Below are 21,646 nucleotides of genomic sequence, written 5' to 3'. Positions count from 1 at the left end.
TTTCCCAGGTCTGGGTTTTCTAATAATCTGCATAAAACACCCCCAAACACGCAAGGCCACAGGAACTTGCAGCGCCAGGCGCGCCCCCTTTGCTCAGAATGAATAGCTCCGACTCTTCCCTCTGCGCGTGCGCAGTCTTCCAGGAGTCGCGGGAGATGCCCAACCAGTTCTCACGAGTGCGCATGCCCAACCGAAACCCAGTTCTGGCCAGAGGTGAAGGGGCGTGACCTCGGCGGTGCGTCGGGAGGGGCGGGGTAGGCAGGTCCCGCTCTGGAACGCGCGAGAGGTGGGCGGGGCGGCGGGGTGGGTGGGTGGGGCTTCTCCGCGCAGGCGTACGCGAGAAAGCGTGCGTCGAGGGGCGGGTCCCGCCAGGCACTCAAAAAGAGTACATCCGGAGGGGCGGGTCCGCGCAGGCGCACGCAAGAAGACGTACGCCTCGGGGGCGGGTCCGCGCAGACGCACTCTAGAAGATGTGCGTCCAGGGGCGGGTCCGCGCAGGCGCACTCAAGAAGACGTCCGTCCAGGGGGCGGGTCCGCGCAGGCGCGCAGGGCGCCCCGGCTCTGGAGCATAAACAAGAGCGGGGCCGGGATGAGGCGGCCGTTGCTCCCCGAGCAGCGAGTGGCGGCCTTTGAGGCGCCGAACGGGGCCCGGCGTCGACCCTGAGCGCTCCCGAGCCGCCCCCGGGCCGGCCGCTCGCCCGCCCGCCCGCCGCGCGCCCACCATGAACCTGGCGAGTCAGAGCGGCGAGGCCGGCGCCGGCCAGCTGCTGTTCGCCAACTTCAACCAGGACAACACGTAAGGCCGGGCCGGGCCGGGGTGCAGGCTCGGGGAACCGGGTGCGGGCGTGATCCTGGCTCCGGGGTGGGAGGCAGAAGGGCCCGGGACACGGAGGGCAAGTCCCGGGGTGCGGAGCCAGGTCTCGATGGGCCCCCCTCCTGTGTTCGCACCGAGCACGCACATGCATATGCAGGAGAGAAGGGGGAAGCCCTCCTTGGGGACCCATGGGGTGCTCCCCGGGGTGGGGAGACAGTGCTGGTTCTAGGGGAGCTCGGGCACCATCACATCACCCACCCGGGGCTCCATCACCTACTCCCCAAGTTGTCGCTGAACCTGGCAGGGGTGATGCTTGTCCTAAGGTGCTGGTTGTCCCCCCCCCCCACCGCAACCCCATTATCCTGTGACACCCCCCACCCCGAGCGCCCCTTTCCCCTCCCCGGCTCCCGGTTCTCTCTTGACAGGTCGCACCGATCCCTCCCGGAGGCCAGATTTCACGAGCGGTCCCAGCTCCAGCCTTCCCTGCCACCTAGGGGGAAACTGAGCCCCTAGAAGGGGTGCCCTGTCCAGGGCTTCCTCCCCCCCATCCTGAGCGTGCCCCACCTGGGGAATAGAGAGACAACACCGCCCCCCCCCCCAACACACACATTGCCTGCTCCCGGACCTGGATCCAGTCCAGCCCCGCGTGCCCACGCCCCCGGGGTTCCCTGAGAGAGTGGGGGTGTGGGGCCTGAGGGCAGGAGAGCCATCTTGGGAAGTGAGTAAGAGGAAGTGATGTCAGCAGGGAGGAGTGGGGCCCTGGCCGCCTGCAGCCAAGTGGGGAAAGAGGGGTGCCGCACCATGCCTCCAAGGGGAGCCTGTTAGAGAGTGGCAGGGGCACCCCTTCACCCCACCAGGTGTAGGGCCCCTGAACTGGAGACATTGCTGGGAGCAGTCCACCACTCCCCCCCTCGGGCTCCTGATGAGGAAACTCAGGTTCAGGAGGGGTCAGCAGTTGCCCAACAGCCCCAGGGCAGCGGGCAGAGTGTGCCTCCAGCGTTCCCCAGGCCATGCCAAAGGCCACCACATCGGGGTCCAGGGGCCATCTAGGAATCACACTGCAGTGTCCCTGAAAACCCAGACCCCAGGGTGCTGGGGGTGCCAGGAGCAGAGGTGGCCCCAGGGCTGTTTGCACAACCTGTTGGTGAGGCCACTCCCACGGGGACTGCAGTAGCCAATCCAGGCAGGAACAGTGCTCCCACACCGGTGCCCTGGCTCTGAAGCACTCTGTCTTTTGAGCCCAGTGAGGCTGGTTTGGGGGTGTTCTCTAGGGTAAGAAACTCTTCTGAGCCCTAGTGAGTTGAGCACAAAGCCTGTGTTCTGGCACTCCCAAGTATTCTCACAGGAGATAGGACAGGGTGGCTCTAGCCTCAGAAAGGCCCCATCTGACTTCTAGGGTATCATCTGCACCCACTCTCCACACAATCCTGGAGTGACTATTCCAAGAGGATTTCTGGGTAGTCAGTGCCTCAGAGAGAGCCAGTCAGTGAAGATGGCAGAGACAGGAGCCAAGCATGCCACGGTGGCTGTGAGGTTGCTGCTTTGCCTGGCCTGGTCTTGCTGTAGCAGTGAGAGGGACACCTTCATTTCCCCCGGGGCACGGTCTGGTCCAAGCCCTTAGTCCCAGTATTGGGGGAGCAGACGTGCCTGTGTCTACAGATTGCTTGGTCTGCCTGTCCTGAGGTTTTGAGTATTGCTGGGCTTTGCCAGTTCTTACCCTATGGGTGTCTTTACCCTTTGTTTCATTTGCGTGCTTTTTACACTTGGAGCTTTGCACGAGGCTCCAGCGACAGCTGACCTGGCTTTGGACTACCAGAAAATCCCCCCTGATGACTTGATATGGAGTCGGAGCCTTTGGAAATGGGCTACATGGATTGTTGAGGGGCAGGGGGCCCTGATGTGTGAGCAGCTATGCTGAAACCCCGTTTCCAGAGGGGTGGTCTAGAGAGGAGAGTTTGAGGGGTGAAACTTTTGAGACCCTGAGTGCTGCGGAGCTGCTGTCCCTTCTCCCCACATTAGTCCCAGCACTGCTGGCTCTCTCCTGAGGGGTGTGGAGGAAACAGTATCAAGGGTTCTTCCTTCAGCCTTAGCTGTTCAGGTGAGTGATTCCAGAGTGGACGACAGTATCCTCGGTTACAGCTGAGAGGCTCTTTTTTTTTTTTTGGTTTTTGGGCCACACCCTGTGAGGCTCAGGGGTTACTCCTGGCTATGCGCTCAGAAGTTGCTCCTGGCTTCTTGGGGGACCATATGGGACGCCGGGGGATCGAACCGCGGTCCGTCCTAGGTTAGCGCAGGCAAGGCAGGCACCTTACCTCCAGCGCCACCGCCCGGCCCCGAGAGGCTCTTTCTCCCCCACCCCATGTTTTTGTTGTTTGGATCCCACCCCGCAGTACTCATGGCAGTGTTCTGCAATCAGGAACCAGACCTGGTTGGTGGTGCTAGGGGACCGTATAGGACACCGAAATAGAACCCACATCAGCCCTACCCACTGTCCTATTGTACCAATGCTCCAGCCCTGGGAGGACACTAGAAGGTGGGCGTGGGGGGTGCTGAGTGGCTTTGAGAGTAGGACCATCTCCTGTGTGCATGCAGGATGTATTCCTGTGTCTGAGGCTGCCCCAAGTGAGCCATGCTCATGACCTATGAGACAAGCATGATGCATCGAAGGGAGAGATCAAGGCCATTTCACGGCTCTCAGGGGTCCTCAAACTTTTTAAACAGGGGGCCAGTTCACTGTCCTTCAGACCATTGGAGGGTCTGACTATAGTAAAAACAAAACTTATGAACGAATTCTTATGCACACTGCATATATCTTATTTTGCAATGAAGAAACAAAACAGATACAAATACAATATGTGGCCCGCAGGCCATAGTTTGAGGACCACTAGGTGAAGGGACCAGAGATATAGCACAGTGTGGTAGGGCATACAAAAATAAAATCAAACCAATGCTCTGATGCAGTGGGGAACATCTGCTGAGGGTCTTCTGTTGGGAGGATGGCAGGTGGGATCCACTCTGAGGGCTCCTGAAACAAAATGGCCTGGGATGAGCAGGGAGCCCACAGTTCCAGTCAGCAACAAGACCCAGCCCATTAACTCTAAATCAGTGGAGGAGAGTGAAGGGGCCAAAGGGTGGAGGAAATTATTTTTTTGCTTTGTTTTTTTTTGGGGGGGGTTATTTTTTTGGTTTGGTTTTTGGCCACACCTAGTGGTGCTCAGGGGTTTCTCCTGGCTCTATGTCCAAAAATAGCTCCTGGCAGGCTTGGGGTACCATGTTGGATGCCGGGAATCAAACTTGGGTCTGTCCCTGGTTGGCTGCCTACAAGGCAAAAGTCCACCGCTCCTGCCTGGCTCCGGAATTTTTTTTTTTTTTTTGTCTTTTATTTTGTTCTGAGGATACATCCAGCAATGCTCAGGTTACTCCTTCTGGTGGTGCTGGAGGACCTTACAGGATGCTGGGGACTGAATCTGGGTCGGCTGAATGCAAGGCAGGCACCCTACCCACTGTGCTGTCTCTCTGGCTGAGAAAAGAAAATGTGAAGGAAAAGATCCACAGTTTCTTTTCATTTTGGGCTTCTGTTTTGGGGCTACATCCAGCTATGATCGGGCTTACTCCTGGTTCTGTGCTCATGCATCACTCTTGGGGGAACATACGGGATGTCAAGGATGAAACCTGGGTTGGCTATGTGCAAGGCAGAGCCCTCCCCCTGTGCTATGGCTCCGGTCCCAGCAGCCGTGTTGTTAGAACATGTTTCTTCAGTGCATCTGTGAGAAAGAGTCTCATGACCCCATGTTGGGTTGACAGTCTGAGCTCTGCCTTCACTTACGTGGTGTGGGAGCCTCTGGTCTTTCCTGTCCCCCCTCTTTCTCTCCCGCCACCTCCTGTGCTGTCCCCAAAATACTCAGTTCACAGCGAACCCTCCTCTGCTGCTCCTGCACACCCTTCCTGTTGTCTTGCCTTCTCTCTGTCCTGCTCTTTGTCCTCTGCTTTGTCGGCCATCACCTTCTGACAGGTGTTTGCGGGGTCTCAGCTCCCATGTGCTAAGAGCTGTGGGTTCAGCCTGGAACCTTGGCTCTTTCTCAGCACACTGCTCAGACTTCCATGGGGGGAGGGGAGAGACCATGTCACCATTGGTCCATCCCTTGCACCCCAGCCTCGGCCACACCAGCCTTGCTTCCTCTTCGTCTCTCATCCAATCCACATCAGGCCTGCATGAAGTCTTTCATGTAGAGCTGAGGGGTCTCCTTACTGTCATCTGATGCTGCTCCTTGTTCTGCCACCCGCAGTCCCCGCTCCTTGTCCCTTCCTGGTACTGGTCATCCATTTGGGTAGCACTGGTGTGGGTGGCCCAGAGCACATCTGTGCATGTCCGCTGCCTTGCAGCCTGTCCTCATTTGTGCATTTGCCTTTTTTGCAGGTCTCTAGCTGTTGGTAGTAAGTCCGGTTATAAATTTTTCTCCCTTTCTTCTGTGGATAAGCTGGAACAGATCTATGAATGCAGTAAGTGTTTGCTTTATTTTTCCCCCTTCTTAAAACAAACAGATGGCTAACTGAATGTACTTGCTCTGGAATGTGTCCCGAGAGGCACTCTGGTCCCCCCCAAAAAAAAACCCTGAGCGGGATTGGTCTTCCCTATAGTCTGGCCCCGAAGTGTCAATGGGGACCCTTGGTGGCTCCCTACTCACAGCTGTACCCGCAGAAACTGGACATCCCTTCAGGACCCCCGTTACCCTGGAGCTTCACCCGTATTGGTCCTTTTCACCTCCCAGGTGTGGGTATAGGCCATGGGAGTTGCTTCAGCATTGTTCTTCAAGCTCCTTAACCCTGACGCTAACCGAACCGGGACTAGGATCCCCACTTGATTTTGGGCCTGGAAGCAAATGCAGTCCTTCAGTGTGGCACTTAGTCTGCGTTTCTAGGGAGCACGGGGATTGGGGGGCAAGTGAGCCTCCCTCCCCCACTGAGGGCATGCCGGAAGTAGGGACTCGTGGGTCACATGGGTCCTGTCCTGGCAGGGAGAGAGCTGGGGGTTCCCATAGTCAATGGCTTGTCACAGCAGCAGTCTTCACACAGCCAGGATGCCAGGTGGGAGCCAATGCCTGTTCACAGCTCCCTGATTCTAATCACATATGTGTGCTGTGTGTTTGTGTGCTCAAGGCAGCTGGGCTAGATTGCAATAGTCTCTGTCCAAGTCTCAATCAGAATCCTGATCTGTCCCTACAGCAATTCCACTCTAATGCCTCTGTTAGGCCAGTCTCAGATAGGGGGTAGAAAACAGGCCGTGGCCTGTCTGCCCTACCCCAGCCCCACCGGGCTTGCCTTTGGCCACTCCTGTCTCCATTTTGTCCTTTCAGTGCTGAATAGTGGCCCATAAGAATGACCCTGTCACCTGTGGTAGGACACCAGGGTGGTCACAGTTGTGGCTTTTCCCTGGAAAGTTGTTTAGAGTCTCTTGAGTGGCCAGAGTTCCCGTAGCCAAATTTTCTCCTTCGTGCTGGATTGGAGGTGATACCGGCTCTGAGCCTGGCCTTCCTGGTCCTGTGGCCAGTCACGGCGAGAGACAAGTTCATGTTCCCAGTGACTGGGGGACAGGGAGCTGGGGAGGCTTCAGGCCTGGCCTCTCCAGTATCACACGGATTGGAGGTGGGGCCTTCTGGGGGAGCTGCTGTGTCTTTATGGAGCGGGTTAGTTAGGCTGGAGCCACAGTGGCATACTGATGACAGATGACATGGTCCTGAGAGAAAGGCCTGTCTGGGCTTCCACACCCTGCATACACCTGGCCTGGTATCAGCCCCTCTCCTAGGGGTGACATCCAGCCTTTATCTCCTGCCAGCCAGCTCAGAAGGTGCCTCAGTATCAGCAAACTGGCCCCCAGACTCCCTGCAGTCACTGACCAGGTCACTGACTTCTGCAGGAGGTGAGGCCTAACCTGTGCTTCTGAACCCCCCAGAACGTCTCTACTACTGGGGGGGGGGTTTCCTTTTGTAGTCAGGAGTTACAGATCAATTCTGACCTGGAACTTAGAAAGGGTATGAGACACCCCCCCTACAACATCCTTAAACTAGCCTTTCTTGAGATGTGTGTTTGAGTTTTAGAGCCTCCACTGGCAATGCTCAGCGTTCGCTCCTGGTAGAGTGGGTTGTGCCAGGAACTAAACCAGTGTTGGCATGTGTGGAATCCACACCTCAGGCCTTTGCTGACTCTGGGCATGCTTGGATGAACCTAAGGACTCACCCTTCTTCGAGGGTGTTTTGACCTGTTAGTGCCTTGTCCTCTGGTGTTCCTGTCAGAAGGAAGTAGAGCGTCTGTGCTCAGTTGGGATGCTGAGGAGAGATAGTTCTGGTCAGTGAGCTTCTGGCCCTTTGGAACAAATGAGGAGGGCCAGGTAGCTAGCACCCAGGTAAGGTGCTTTCCTTGCACACAGATGACTCAGGTTCAATTTTTTGTTGTTGTTGTTTTGTTTTTTGGGTCACACCTGGCTACGCTAAGGGGTTACTCCTGGCTCTGTGCTCAGAAATCGCTCCTGGCAGGCTCGGGGGACCATATGGGATGCTGGGATTCGAACCACCGTCCTTCTGCATGCAAGGCAAACGCTTTTCCTCCATGCTATCGCTCCAGCCCCCTCAGTTTTAATTTCTGCACCTCCTATGGTCTCCTGAGCACTGCCAGGAGTGATCTCTGATCATAGAAGCAGGAGGAGTCACAGCCTTAAAACCAAAATAGATGATGGGGCTGTGCCCAGGTGACCAAGCATGTGAGGGACCTCGAGGTCCTCCCCACATGCCTGCTGTGCCCCCAGCACTGCTGGGTATGGCCCCTCTTAAAATTTATGATGAACCAGGGGCCGGAGAGATAGCATGGAGGTAAGGCGTTTGCCTTTCATGCAGGAGGTCATCGGTTCAAATCCCGGTGTCCCATATGGTCCCCTGTGCCTGCCAGGAGCAATTTCTGAGCCTGGCTGGAGCCAGGAATAACCCCTGAGCACTGCTGGTGTGACCAAACAACCACACACACACACACACACACACACACACACACACACACACACACACACACACACAAATTTATGATGAACCAGATAAACACTTCTGAGGGTTTAAATTGAAGCATTTATTTTTCTCTAACCTTTACCCTTTTTTTGGGGGGAGTGTCACACCCAGTGGCCCTCAGGAGTTATTCCTGGCTCTGTGATCAGAAATCACTCCTGGCAGACTTGGGGGACCATATGGGATATGGGATGCGAAGATTCAAACCACCCACACCCTTTAGCTTTGTGCAAGGTGAACTCCTTACCACTGTGCTATCTCTCCAGCCCCATTCTCTTGCCTTTTTTTTTTTTTTTTTTGGTTGTTTGTGTTATGTTTTTTGAGCTACACCCAGCGGCACTCAGAGGTTACTCCTGGCTCTGCACTCAGAAATCGCCCCTGGCAGGCTTCTGGGACCATATGGGATCCTGGGATTTGAACCACCAATGTACGTCCTGGGTCGGCTGTTGCAAAGCAGATGTCCTACCATGCTATCGCTCTGGTCCCACCAGTTTGTTTTTCAGTGTTCAAAGCAGAGAATACTCTCTGACTAGTGCTCACCCCACCTCATTACTGCCTGAATCCTCATCACTGCCTTTCAAAAAAAGGCAGTAAAGCAGGCCCTTGCCCTCAGCCTAGGAGAGAAAGAACAAGCCTCTTGGGGCCAGAGTAATAGCCTTGCATGTGGTCAATACAGGATGGACTGGTTTGATTCCCGGCATCCCATATGGTCCCCCAAGCCTGCCAGTGACCCAAAAACCAAACCGAAACAAAACCCAGAACAAGCCTCTAGGTCAGGGGTCTCAAACTTGCGACCCACGCCCGTTTTTTGGCTCTCTGTACAACATTTTGTGGCCCTGCCCTAGAGGAATCTTTTTTGTTTTTTGTTTTGTGTTAGTTGTTTGGGCCACACCCCCCAATGTTCAAGGCTTACTACTGACTTTGCACTCAAGGATCACCCTGACTTTGCCTCCTGCAGCCCCCACGTAAATTGAGTTTGAGACCCTTGCTAGGTCTTAGGAAAAACAAGATAGACAGGTGCTTTTTTTCTTTTCTTTGTTTTTGGTTTTGGGCCACACCCAGCAGCACAGCGCTCAAGGTTCCTCCTGGCTCTACACTCAGGAATCACTCCTGGCAGGCTCAGGGGACCATTTGGGAATGCCAGGGACCTAACCCTGGTCAACTGTATGCAAGGCAAATCCCCTCCCTGCTGTACTATTGCTCCAGCTCCCCACTTTTTGTTTTTGGTTTTTTTTTTTTTTGGTTTTTGGGCCACACCCGTTTGACGCTCAGGGGTTACTCCTGGCTATGTGCTCAGAAATCGCCCCTGGCTTGGGGGGACCATATGGGACGCCGGGGGATCGAACCGCAGTCCTTCCTTGGCTAGCGCTTGCAAGGCAGACACCTTACCTCCAGCGCCACCTACCCAGCCCCATTCTTTTTTTTTTTTTTTTTTTTTGGTTTTTGGGCCACACCCGTTTGACGCTCAGGGGTTACTCCTGGCTAAGCGCTCAGAAATCGCCCCTGGCTTGGGGGGACCATATGGGATGCCGGGGGATCGAACCGCGGTCCGTGCCTTGGCAAGCGCTTGCAAGGCAGACACCTTACCTCCAGCGCCACCTACCCGGCCCTTAGCTCCCCACTTTTTTCCTTCCATTTTTTTTCCCCCTTGGATTTTTTTGGGCCACACCCAGTGACACTCAGGGGTTCCTCCTTGCTATGCACTCAAAAACTGCTCCTGGCTTGGGGAACCATATGGCATGCTAGGGGATCAAACCGCAGTCCAATCTGGGTCAGCCATGTGCAAGTAAACACCCTACCGCTGCACCATTGCTCCAGCCCCCTTTATTTCTTTCTTTTTTGGGGGGCGGGGGGTCACATCTGGTGGTGCTCAGGGGTTTCTCTTGGTTGTGCGCTCAGAAGTTGCCCCTGGCAGGCTCCGGGGACCATATAGGATGCCAGGAATCAAACCAGGGTCCGTTCCAGGTTGGCTGCATGCAAGGCAAATGTCCTATTGCTGTTCTATCGCTTCAGCCCCTCCGCTTATTTTTCTTTATTCAAACAAAGAACCTTTAACCCAAGTGTCTTTGAAAATTGTTGTGTTGGTTTGTTTTGTTTTTCCAACATTAGCTTTATTTATTTGCTTTTTGTACCCAGGGTACTCAGAGGTTACTCCTGGCTCTGTGTTCAGGAAACCCACTGGGTATTTCTGCCCCTTCTTTTTTTTTCTAGAAGATATACTGGATCCCTGCCCTGGTGGAAGCAGAAAGGGTCAAGTGGCTCAAAGGAATATCACTCATTTAGACACCACATCGGGTATTGGCATATTGTGGTCTGGAGCCAGGCCTAGGTTTCCCTTCGCACCCGTCCTTCTAAGAGTGTATTATGTAGCTCAGGGGCTCGGGTCTGAAGCCCACCACCTGTTTTGTCATCTGCTCAGGACATGCAGTCTGCACTCCAGGGTCCTGGATGGACATTTCCTAGAAAATGGAGTGATGGGTCCTTTAGGGCCTGGGTGTGTGGGTGTGCAAACCTGGAAGGCAGGACCTGGAGGGAGCCCCTAGCATGGGCAGTTGTGGCTCTGTTGACCTGGTGATGGGAGTCTGGGGTGTTGCCTGGGGGAAGCCACCATCTTGTCTTCATTTCTCTCAGACAGGCAGCCACAAGGAAGAGGTTGGCGCTGGTCAAGCCCCCTGATGAGCTCTTTTCCAGGTGGACTAAGCGCACTACACTGTAGGGGCACAACCCCACCAAGGTCCTGGGGGTCACTGCTGGGGTTCATGCTCAGATGTGCCCCAGGAGACCCCGCCTGAGCCATTGGGTACTGGCCAGTGTGACACTCCAGGGGCCTTGGTGCTCCATGGTTGAGACTAGAAGTTTCCCAGGAGGGCCAAGAACCTCGGAGTTTGGAGGAACTGCTGTTCTGGGGCGTGGCTTCGTATGAGGTGTCTCAAAACCCTTCGGAGTGAGTAGGCCAGTGGAGTAAGGTCACAGCTCGGGAAATAGCACAGTAGAAAGAGGATCCAGGGACCAACCTAGGTCTAATCTTCAGCACCACATAGAGTCTCCGAGCCCAACCAAGAACCATCCCTGAGTACAGAGCCAGGAGAAAGCCCAGCTTTCTCATGTGTGTGGCCCCCCCAAAAAGAGAAGACCTAAAACCCCCAACAATGTACAAATAGTAGGTGATGAAATGGGTCCTTGGGATGCCCTAAAATCTAAGGGACCCATTGGCCAGCCTGGGGCTGCCGCTCCTATGCCTCATGCGGTAAGGAGAAGTGGCAGCTGTTTCCCGAGACTGCCTACTGTACTGTCTCTGCCCTCTGTGCCGTGTCCCTCCAGGTGGACCAAGCACACCGCTCCGTGTGGGGGTGCAAACCATCCCCCAGCATATACTGAGCCACATCCTGAGGTCTAACAACTCGGGTGTCCACTCCTGACCCCAACATCTCCCATGTAAAGGTCGGGTTCAGGGGGACAGGACAGTTGGTGACTGAGTCGAGCCGCCTACCCTAATCTAGTTTGCAGGTTTTATCACCCTCCAGTCACTCCTCCCTACCGCTGAGCCCTTGCACAGCCTGATCTGCATCTGTCTCAGCCCAGCATTTCTGGACACCTCAGATAGCTGGGCCCGGGCTGCTCATCCTGGACACAGCATTGGTTCCCTTTCCCTTTCCCATGGGTGCTCTGGCCCCAGCTTCTCCCGGTCTGTGCAACTCTACCCCATGCCCTGTGATGCTTTTTTAATTGTTTTTCTTTTTTTTTTTGTTTTTTGTTTTGTTTTGTTTTTTTGGGCCACACCCGATAACGTTCAGGGATTACTCCTGGCTATGCACTCAGAAGTCGCTCCTGGCTTGGGGGACCATATGGGACGCTGGGGGATCGAATCGAGGTCCGTCCTAGGCTAGCACTAGCAAGGCAGACACCTTACCTCTAGCCCCACCACACTGGCCCCTTAATTGTTTTTCTTTTTCTTTTTTTTTTTTTTTTTTTTTGGTTTTTGGGCCACACCCAGCGGTGCTCAGGGGTTACTCCTGGCTGTCTGCTCAGAAATAGCTCCTGGCAGGCACGGGGGACCATATGGGACACCGGGATTCGAACCAACCACCTTTGGTCTTGGATCGGCTGCTTGCAGGGCAAACGCCGCTGTGCTATCTCTCAGGGCCCTGTTTTTCTTTTTTTTTTTTTTTTTTTTTTTTTTTTTTTTTGGTTTTTGGGTCACACCTGGCAGTGCTCAGGGGTTATTCCTGGCTCCATGCTCAGAAATTGCTCCTGGCAGGCACGGGGGACCATATGGGATGCTGGGATTCGAACGGATGACCTCCTGCATGAAAGGCAAACGCCTTACCTCCATGCTATCTCTCCAGCCCCCCTGTTTTTCTTTTTAAGGTTGTTTTAAAGTGAATCGTTACCAGAGAATGGTAATACATTTTTGTTCCTGTTTTATATGAGTATGTATGTGTGTTCATGTCTGTGCATGCGCATGTGTTTCACATGTGTCTATATATGCGTGTCTGTGTGTGAGTACAAACACATGTAAAAGTGTTTCAGACCAGAGCCAGTGAGAAGAGAGTGCATCTCTGGGCTGTTGTCTTATTCATGGAAGTTTTTGTGATTTACACATGCCCGGTGGGTGTAGGCAGGCACCAAGGGGAGGCTGCTGGGTGGTTGGCTTTGTTTTGCACATGGTAGTACGAGCTGTAAGGGAAATAAATTTCGCAGGGTCAGAAAACTGGTCTGCTGAGAAAAATTTTCTTTTTTGTTTTGTTTTGGTCACACCCGGCATCGCTCAGGGGTTACTCCTGGCTCTGGGCTCAGAAATCGCTCCTGGCAGGCTCGGGACCATCTGGGATGCCGGGATTCGAATCACAGTCCTTCTGCATGCAAGGCAAACATCCTACCTCCATGCCATCTCTCCGGTCCAACAAACATTTTCTTTTTTTTTTTTTTTTTTTTTTTTTTTTTTTGGTTTTTGGGCCACACCCGGCGATGCCCAGGGGTGACTCCTGGCTGTCTGCTCAGAAATAGCTCCTGGCAGGCACGGGGGACCATATGGGACACCGGGATTCGAACCAACCACCTTTGGTCCTGGATCGGCTGCTTGCAAGGCAAACGCCGCTGTGCTATCTCTCCGGGCCCCCGAGAAACATTTTCAATAGAAAGTGAGGACAGGGGCCAGAGAGATAGCATGGAGGTAAGGCGTTTGCCTTTCATGCAGGAGGTCATCGGTCCAAATCCCGGCGCCCCATATGGTCCCCCGTGCCTGCCAGGAGCAATTTCTGAGCCTGGAGCCAGGAATAACCCCTGAGCACTGCCGGGTGTGACCCAAAAACCAAAAAAAAAAAAAAAAGTGAGGACAGCACTTACCTTTTACATAGATGATCAGGGTGTGAGCCCCAACACCCCATATGGCCCCCAAGCTCACCAAGGATAACCCTTGTGTACCGCTGGAGGTAAACCCAAAAATCTTGGAAACATTGTGCCATCTCAGACTTTCCTGTGTTGTCATGGGTCTTCCTGGGACTGTAATACAGACTGAAGGCACTCGCAGCTGCTCCTGCCTGTTTTATCACTCCTTGAATCCCGCTGAGATGGAAACTCTACTTTTTCTTTCCAAGTGCCTGTTTGTTCCTTTGCCTGTTTCTCTCTTGGCCGGCTCTTCCTTTACTAATTCAAAGCAAATGTGCCATTTGTTGTGGGCTGCAAATATCTTTTCTGTCTGGTGTTCACGGTTCTTTCATTTTGAAGCCACGCCTAGAGATGCTCAGGGACTGCATGATGGCAGCATAGATGGGTTGGCCCACAGCACTGCCTTCGACTGGCCTGCCCTTGACTGGTGCCTAGGCCCAATGTCCCTCTCAACCCGGGCTGCCCACAGCACCCTGTGCTTCTGAAGCTTGGCACCAGTCTTCCATCTTCCATTGCCCTGGGGGCATTCCCCGGGCCCTGGTTATTTGCAGGGCCAGGGGCAGCTCCTCCCTCCCACCCAAGGCCCTCTACCAGGTGTCTACCTTACTGGGACTCTGATGTGGATGCAGAATGTGCCCTCGCACACACACCCTGCTTCACTGTTGTGAGCACTGGCAACCGAACAGTCCATGCCGCCCCCACCTGTGGTGTTTGTCACCTGTTGGGAATCTTTTGCTGTTCCTCTGTGCCTGAGTTTATTTACAGGGGTTGGCTAGGCCTGTCTGTCTCTGTCTGGCTTAATGCTGACCTCAGGCCTTTGCCTCTGCACCAGGTTCTTGGGCATTCGAGGCTGAATGGCTGCCTGTGCTATGATGAACCTCTACACACACACATCACATACTGCACACACATACCATACAGACACCATACACACCTGCCAGGGACTGTCCTGTCTCATTGTATGTCTGCCTTCGGACCCTGCTCTAGTCCCTTCCTAGTCCCTGGGTGCATGCATATTGGCTAATGCCTGCTGCTGGCTCCTTACAGAGGAGCCTACCCTCACCTCTGTACCGTGGCCCACGGATGAGGGGCAGCATGGTCAGGAATCCCCAGGCTGCCCCTCACCCTCATAGAGACTTGACCTGGTAGGGAGCTGAGACCGGCCTGGTTCTGCATGACTCCGAAGTGCCCCCTGCCCCCCTAAAATGCCTCCATCCCTCTGTAGTTTCAAGGGTAAAAGCTTAGGGGGTAAAAATACAGGGTGGTATGTAGGCAGATCGACAGGTGCAGAGTGTGGGTGAGGCGACTAGACTGTCTATACTGGGTTCGGGGAACTTGCTTCTCAGGCTCTTTTGGCATTCGTTTATGGGCACTGGTTCTCGTGGGTGAGGAGGCTTGTTTGTGTTTGCCATGTTCCCCCACCCTTGCTCGGGGATGTGGCCAGTGCTTGGAGGCAAGAGTAGCTTGGTGGTGACTGGGCCTGTTGCCACTGAGATGTGCCCCAGGGTGATCCCCTGTGTCTTGGAACAGCCCCAGAAGCCAGAGCCACTGTGTTTCCCAGGTGGCTTTAATCTCTGGGAGTTTTGGATGGCGGCAGGTCCTGCTGTCGGCCTCAGGCAGTCAGGGAAGCTGGGGGATGGGGTATTTCAGGCCTCTTCTGCTCTGTTCCTTGGGCTCTAGAGACCCACCTTTGTCAACAGACTTCCGAATGAGGGTCTCCCACGAGAGAATCAAAGGAATGGGCTCAGGGCTGTCAGGCACAAGGGAAGACTGGAATCACCAGCAAGGGGCACCTCCAGGTGCAGGAAGGGCCTACCCCCCCGACCTGCCACATGCCCATGAGTGTTCCCCACAGCTGACACCGAGGATGTATGCATCGTGGAGAGGCTCTTCTCCAGCAGCCTCGTGGCCATCGTCAGTCTCAAGGCGCCACGGAAGCTCAAGGTGTGTCACTTCAAGAAAGGCACCGAGATCTGCAACTACAGCTACTCCAACACCATCCTGGCCGTGAAGCTGAACCGCCAGGTGAGGTGCTTGCCCCCCTCACCCATCCTCAATCCAGGATGCACTGTGTCTGCTGGGTGGGTGGAAGTAACCCGCGTGCAGTGGTTCCTCCTCAGCACTTCTGCTCTCCCTTCTGTGCTGTGATCTTTCTTTCTTTCTTTCTTTTTTTTGGTTTTGGGTCACATCTGGCAGCGCTCAGGGGCTACTCCTGGCTCTATGCTCAGAAATTGCCCCCGGCAGGCTCGGGGGATTGTATGGGATGTCGGGATTCTAACCACCATCCTTCTGCATGCAAGGCAAACATTCTACTTCCATGCTATCTCTCCGGCCCCTTATTTATTTATTTATCTATCTATTTATTTATTTATTTATTTTAGTTTTTGGGCCACACACAGCAGTGCTCAGAGGTTACTTCTGGCTCTACGCTCAGAAATCGCCCTGGCAGACTCGGGACCATATGGGATACTGGGATTCAAACCATGTGCTGTGATCTTTCTCCACATTGTCTGATCTTACCTGGTCATTCCACCTGGACATGGGGATGTGCACATAGTGCACTGTGACATTCCATTCAGCGCACACTGGGCAAAAGGACATACATTTCCAGTCCAGAAACCAGATCAAAATAGCAAAGAGGTGGCTGGGTCTCGCCGTGCCTGGTTTGGTTTGGGTCTTGGTTGGGACCATCCCTAGCAGTGCTCAGGGCTTACCTCAGGGCTCACTCCTGGCAGTCTCAGGGGACCATACAGGGTGTCAGGGATCAAACATGATTCAGCCACATGCAAATCAAGTGCCCTCTCCACTCTGCTATCACTCCAGCTATTAGCATGTTTGTGACTTAAAATATACACCTGTGAAACTGCAAGGCCAGTGTGAGTGTGATGTTGTGGGGCCTCTGGGGTGCCAGCATGGTGCCCGGTGGGGGGGCTGACTTGTGTGTCCTTAGGGCCTCCTGGCTATGCTTCCCCCTCATCTGCCAACTCCCTGAAGGGCTGTGAGTGAAGCACCCAGGGCATAGGGAGCTTCTCTCTGTTGCCCCACCTAGAACTTTCTAGAAGGCTTTGTCCCCTTGTGCTGCTGGGGGGGGGTCTGCTGGCAGGAGGTACCTAGGACTCTGTGCCCGCCCAGATGCTCATTCCTGATGCTCTGTGGGCCCTGGCAGAGGCTGATCGTGTGTCTGGAGGAGTCTCTGTACATCCACAACATCCGGGACATGAAGGTGCTGCACACCATCCGGGAGACACCCCCAAACCCTGCAGGTGAGCGCCCACTCGTGTCTACCTCTCACGCCCTGCTGTCCAGTATCCCGAGGGTGGTCCCCAAGAATTGAGTGCCACCATTGCAGCCTGAGTGCTGAGTGACATCAGGGCCGGAACCTCACTGCCTTGCCCCTGGACTAGGGTGGGGGTGGAGAGGCTGGCGCTGAGCCCCCATCCCCGCAGGCCTGTGCGCTCTGTCCATCAGCAATGACAACTGCTACCTGGCTTACCCGGGCAGTGCCACCATTGGTGAGGTGCAGGTCTTCGATACCATCAACCTGGTGAGTCTGGCTACTGGGGCAGGGGCAAGGCAGGCTGGGAAGTGTGCCCACGAGAACCTCTCACCACTGTCCATTGCAGAGAGCTGCCAACATGATCCCGGCTCATGACAGCCCACTGGCAGCACTGGCCTTTGATGCGAGCGGTGCCAAGCTGGCCACAGCCTCCGAGAAGGTGGGTGCTGGCAGTGGGACCTCATCATTGCTCATCAGTGGCTCCCCATCCTTTCCTGTACACACTGATGCAGCGAGGAAATCCAGAAAGTACTGAGCCTTGTCCATACCTTTGCTTTGTCCGCCGTATGCCTTCCTGTCCGTGCCCCACCCAGCTCAGCCCGTCTCACTGCCCTATCATCAGCATCACTGCCTCGGGACAGGCGAGCTCTGGCTGTGTCTGTCCCCATGTGTTGTCTTGTTGCTCCTCTAAACCTTCCTCTCTCCTTTCTGCTTGGTACAGGGGACCGTGATCCGGGTATTTTCCATTCCAGAAGGACAGAAACTCTTTGAATTCCGGAGAGGAGTTAAGAGGTAATACATGGGCCGAAGCAGTGGTGTAGGGCGTGTTACATGTGCTAACCTAGGACGGACCACGGTTTGATCCGCCAGTGTCTCATATGGTCCCCCGTGCCAGGGGCGATTTCTGGCGCGCGCGCGTAGCCAGGAATAAACCCTGAGCGTCACTGGGTGTGGCCCAAAAAAATAAAAATGGTAATACGTGTCTTCCTATCCCCAGGACAGAGCTGGGACGGGGCTTTGCTCTCTGGTCCATCTGCCCTGTCTGAGCTCTGAGTGGGGCTGTGAAACAGACTGGACCTTCCATAGGCTGGGGAGATGGGCCAGATTAAGTGGGGGGAGGGCATTTCATCGAGGCCAGCAGTGGACCCAGAGAATATGTCAGTGCCCCTTCCGGGTCCATCCCAGCACTGCCGTGGGTCTGCCCTCTGTGTGCCCACACCACAGCCTTGGGCTCGTCTTTCTCCAGAGGGTCCCTCTGCCGCCCCTGCCCAATCCTCACCCCTCCTTCCCTCAGAGCCTGACACCAGCCCTTTCCCACCTGAATATTCTCTGCTGCCCCTGCTCAGTTTCCTCCTCACCCTGCTCCTTCCGGCCCCAGACCTATGGGTTCCGTCTCTGTGGAACCCAGCAGCTTGTGAGACACTCACACCTCAACCCTCACTTTGCAGAGCTTCACCTGCTGAAATGCTGCCCCCAGGGACTAGATACTTGGGGACCAGGGCTGGACCCCTCCCTTCATCCTGTTAGGCCACAGTGCTAGTGCCCTCTATCCTGACCCTCCAACCCATCTCTGCTGCTGGCTGCTCCAGCGGCCGACCCTCCTTCACAGTAGGGTTCACTGTGCCAGCTGCTGCCCCCCTGTCCCCACTGCTTGTGTGTGCTCCGAGGGGCCCAAGGATGTTTGGTGAACTGCTGTCCCTGCAGGTGTGTGAGCATCTGCTCACTGGCCTTCAGCTTGGACGGAGTCTTCCTCTCGGCGTCCAGCAACACGGAGACAGTGCACATCTTCAAGCTCGAGACTGTGAAGGAGAAGTGAGCGGGGCCCTGGCCTGGGGAGGTTCACAGGCACCAAGCATTCTCCATCCAGCTTTTGGCTGACAGTCACCAATTGGGGGGAAGCAGAAGGGTCCTCACAGATGCCTTGGAACCCCTGGGAGGCGGCTGAGTTCTGGAACACAGGCTCTAGGGCCCAGATGTCCTGGGGTTGTCATTTCTGTGCCCCCTTTTCTAAAGGCAGGGGGTCCCTCAGGGCCAGGCTGTTCCTTGGGCGCCACACCTGACGCGCTCAGTTCCCCCAGGCCCCAGGAGGAGCCCACCACCTGGACCGGCTACTTTGGGAAGGTGCTCATGGCCTCCACCAGCTACCTGCCAGCCCAGGTCACCGAGATGTTCACACAGGGCCGCGCCTTCGCCACCGTGCGCCTGCCTTTCTGCGGCCACAAGAACATCTGCTCGCTGGCCACGTGAGTGCTGGGGGTGTACTGTGGGGAGAATTGCTGCCCTCCCTCAGTGAGGGTGGTGCCCCCTGCTCCCCACTTCAACCTTGGTGCCAGGCTACTGTCCCCTCTTCTGAGCCTGAGCTGACTCTCACTGTGTCCTGTATCTGCGGGGGTAGGGTCCTCTCTGGCTCGTGCAGGAAATCCACATGGCATTTCTCTGGTCTCCCTAGAATCCAGAAGATTCCCCGGTTACTGGTGGGGGCATCTGATGGCTACTTATACATGTACAACCTGGACCCCCAGGAAGGCGGCGAGTGCACCCTAATGAAGCAGCACAAGTGAGTGTGTGTGTGTGGGGGAGGGGTTCTTATGCAGAGAGAGGGGTGGTGGAGAGAAAGAGAGAGAGGAGAGAGAGAGTTTTGTGTATGTGTGTGTGATGGGCACTGCATGACCATCCCCTCCCCCAGGTTGGACGGCGGCAGTACTGAGACCACCCACGACATTCTGGACTCAGCCTCCCAGGACTGTCCCCTGGTGGCACAGCCCTACAGCCCCGCTGCAGCGGCCAAAGGTACTCAGGGGCCTGAGTCTCCAACCCAGCCCTGACCCAACCCCAACCCGGCCCCATAAGAGCAACAGTGTTGACTCTGTCCAGGGTAGAGTCTGGCAAGTCCAAACTCACTCTACTGTCTGGAGAGAACCCAGCACTTGCTGAGTATGAGGAGGGCCGTGGCTTGTTTGTCACTATGGCTCAAACACCATCCTCAGTGCCGGCAGGTCTGGACACCCATGGCCACCCTGCGTCCAAAGCCAGCTGATGTTCCTGTCCTGCCCTCAGACACAAGCACTGTGCAGGGATTACCGGCCCTGTACTCCCTTGAGCCCCTGTGTCTGCAGAATATGGAAGAACAACCTGAGGTTCTTTGACCCCTGGGTTGCAGCTGCCCTACTCTATGTGCTCCACTCCCACCCTGCCGGTGACCCACTCGCCTCATCTCTATCCTGCAGCCTATACAGAGGAGCTGGGCGCCGTGGGCGGTGCCTGCCTGGAGGAGGAGGCAGGTGCGCTGAGACTGGAGGAGGACAGTGAGCATCCCCCGATGATCCTTCGTACTGACTGACAACTGGGGGGTGTCCAGACCCCTGCACACGTCTGCCCGGCTCTACCGGCTGCTAGAACCTAGCCCAAGGGCAGGAGATGGAGCCTGCAGGCGGGACTGTAACTGTGGTGTGAGCCCGCCCAGCGGAAATACATGGTTTTCAGTGGCTTTCAACCCTGCTCACGAATTTAGCTCTGTTTTTTCTCCTTTTGCCAAAATTAACTGGTGAAGCCCTTGCCACCTCCTCGCTTTGCATGCATTCACGTGCCGAGTCAGCAGAGGGCGCCGTGCGCCTTCCCGCTGCCAGAGCTGGGCCTGTGCCTGGAGGGCTGAGGAGCGGCCCCAGGAGAAGGGAGGCCCCAGGGGGCTGGTGGTCAGGGCGCCCTGGATTTCCCGAGCAGGAGGTGTGGGGCCTGGAGGAGCAGCTCCAGAGCCTCTCCTGGACCTTCCCCCTTTATTTTGTTAATTAAATTCTTTCCTACTTGGATGTTCCTGGGATTTCTTCCATGGATCTTGACTGGCCAGAAGAGCCTCTTCCTGGTCATCACAACCTGGGCCTGTCCTGACCTTATGGTATTCCGAGTTTTCTCAGGACAGGGGAAGGTGCAGCACATGGACTAGCCCAGACACCACTTTATGGCGTTAGATCATCCTCATCAGGGGTGGGCAGCCAGTTTTCTAGCGGGGATGTTTGCAAAGCACAGATTTTGCAGATGTGACGTGTGCCCCTGAACACAGGCCCAACCTGCCAGGGTGCCTAAGGACTCCCTAGACCCAGAGAACTTAAAAGATTGGTCCCTCATTGGCTCCCCTGCCCATTGGTAGCACTCAGGCACCCAGGACCTCACACTCTCCTTCCTGGCAGGTTACCTTTCAGGCCAGGGATGTGGAAAGGGTTATCTGTGGCCAAGAGTGGCCCAAAGGAATCCTTGGGTCCTGTGGGGAGCTGGACGGTCCGACGTGTCGAAACTCTATAAGTGTCTGCCTTTCCAGGAAGGCAACACGCACACACTCAGACATGTGCACACGTACACATGCTCACTCATGGCCCCCCGAGTGAGCAGTGACTATAGAATAGCTGTTTCCACCACAGTGCGAGACTGTTTGCATGAGGCGAGAGGGGCCCAGACATGGCATCTTGGCCACTGGACCCCACAGCTGCCCCCTGCACTCAGTGGGACAGAGAGTAATGCTAACCCGATGCCGGCTCCTACCCATCAAAGCACAGGCCTGACTCAGTCAAGCAGAGGCAAGGGTGGCTCTCCAAGGTCTGGGCTGCTGTGAGTACAGTGTACTCCCGCGGAAGGGATTGAGGCACCTCGAAGCCACAGTCCACCACCTGCTGGGGCACCAGCAATGCATGAAGGATTGAGCCCGGGAAACAGTCCTGAGATCTGGTGCTTAGTGCAGCTGACAGAGCAAGTGAGACCAAGGCAGACTGGGCTAAATCCTAACCTGCAAACATGGGGCAGATGGGACCTGGGGCTCATATGAGATGGTTTCTCCACAGGAATAATACTGGGCCCACACACACCCATCACCCGTCGCCTGTCTGGGGGTGCTCATGTACCCACTCCCTGATTTTAAGACTCACTAGGGTATCCTGCGGCAGCATCAGGAGAAGGGGCTATCTACGTGTATCGTGTGTCGTACACACATATCCTGTGCTTGTGTGCATGTAGTGTGTGTCCTAGGTGCTGCACCCACACATTTCACACGCACGTGTCCATGTGCATCCCTCAAGAACAGGAACTTGGTGGCTCGGGTGTAGTTATCTCCTTTGGAGTCTCTTCACTGCTCAT

The 21,646-nt window shown here is 55.4% G+C and overlaps 1 protein-coding gene across 2 annotated transcripts; it reads left to right on the top strand.

Moving 5' to 3' along the window:
* The first annotated feature begins 571 nt into the window (after nt 1-571).
* Nucleotides 572-20,331, top strand: WIPI2 (WD repeat domain, phosphoinositide interacting 2). 2 transcript variants are annotated; one of them, XM_049788652.1, is made up of 12 exons: nt 572-796; nt 5,232-5,314; nt 15,104-15,273; nt 16,415-16,511; nt 16,695-16,792; nt 16,872-16,964; nt 17,247-17,317; nt 18,230-18,337; nt 18,604-18,768; nt 18,975-19,082; nt 19,212-19,315; nt 19,753-20,331. In XM_049788652.1, exons 1-12 carry the CDS (start codon nt 723-725, stop codon nt 19,863-19,865), a joined length of 1,284 nt encoding a protein of 427 aa, XP_049644609.1. In that variant the 5' UTR covers nt 572-722; the 3' UTR covers nt 19,866-20,331. The 2 variants fall into 2 exon arrangements, with proteins under 2 accessions (XP_049644609.1, XP_049644608.1); XM_049788651.1 differs by having other exon boundaries at nt 18,595-18,768.
* The last annotated feature ends 1,315 nt before the right edge of the window (nt 20,332-21,646 follow it).

The sequence above is a fragment of the Suncus etruscus genome, chromosome 15, assembly GCF_024139225.1.
Source record: "Suncus etruscus isolate mSunEtr1 chromosome 15, mSunEtr1.pri.cur, whole genome shotgun sequence".
NCBI classification, from domain to species: Eukaryota; Metazoa; Chordata; class Mammalia; order Eulipotyphla; family Soricidae; genus Suncus; species Suncus etruscus.
Note: the sequence above shows the minus strand (reverse complement) of the source record. Positions and strands in the feature narration are given on the sequence as shown.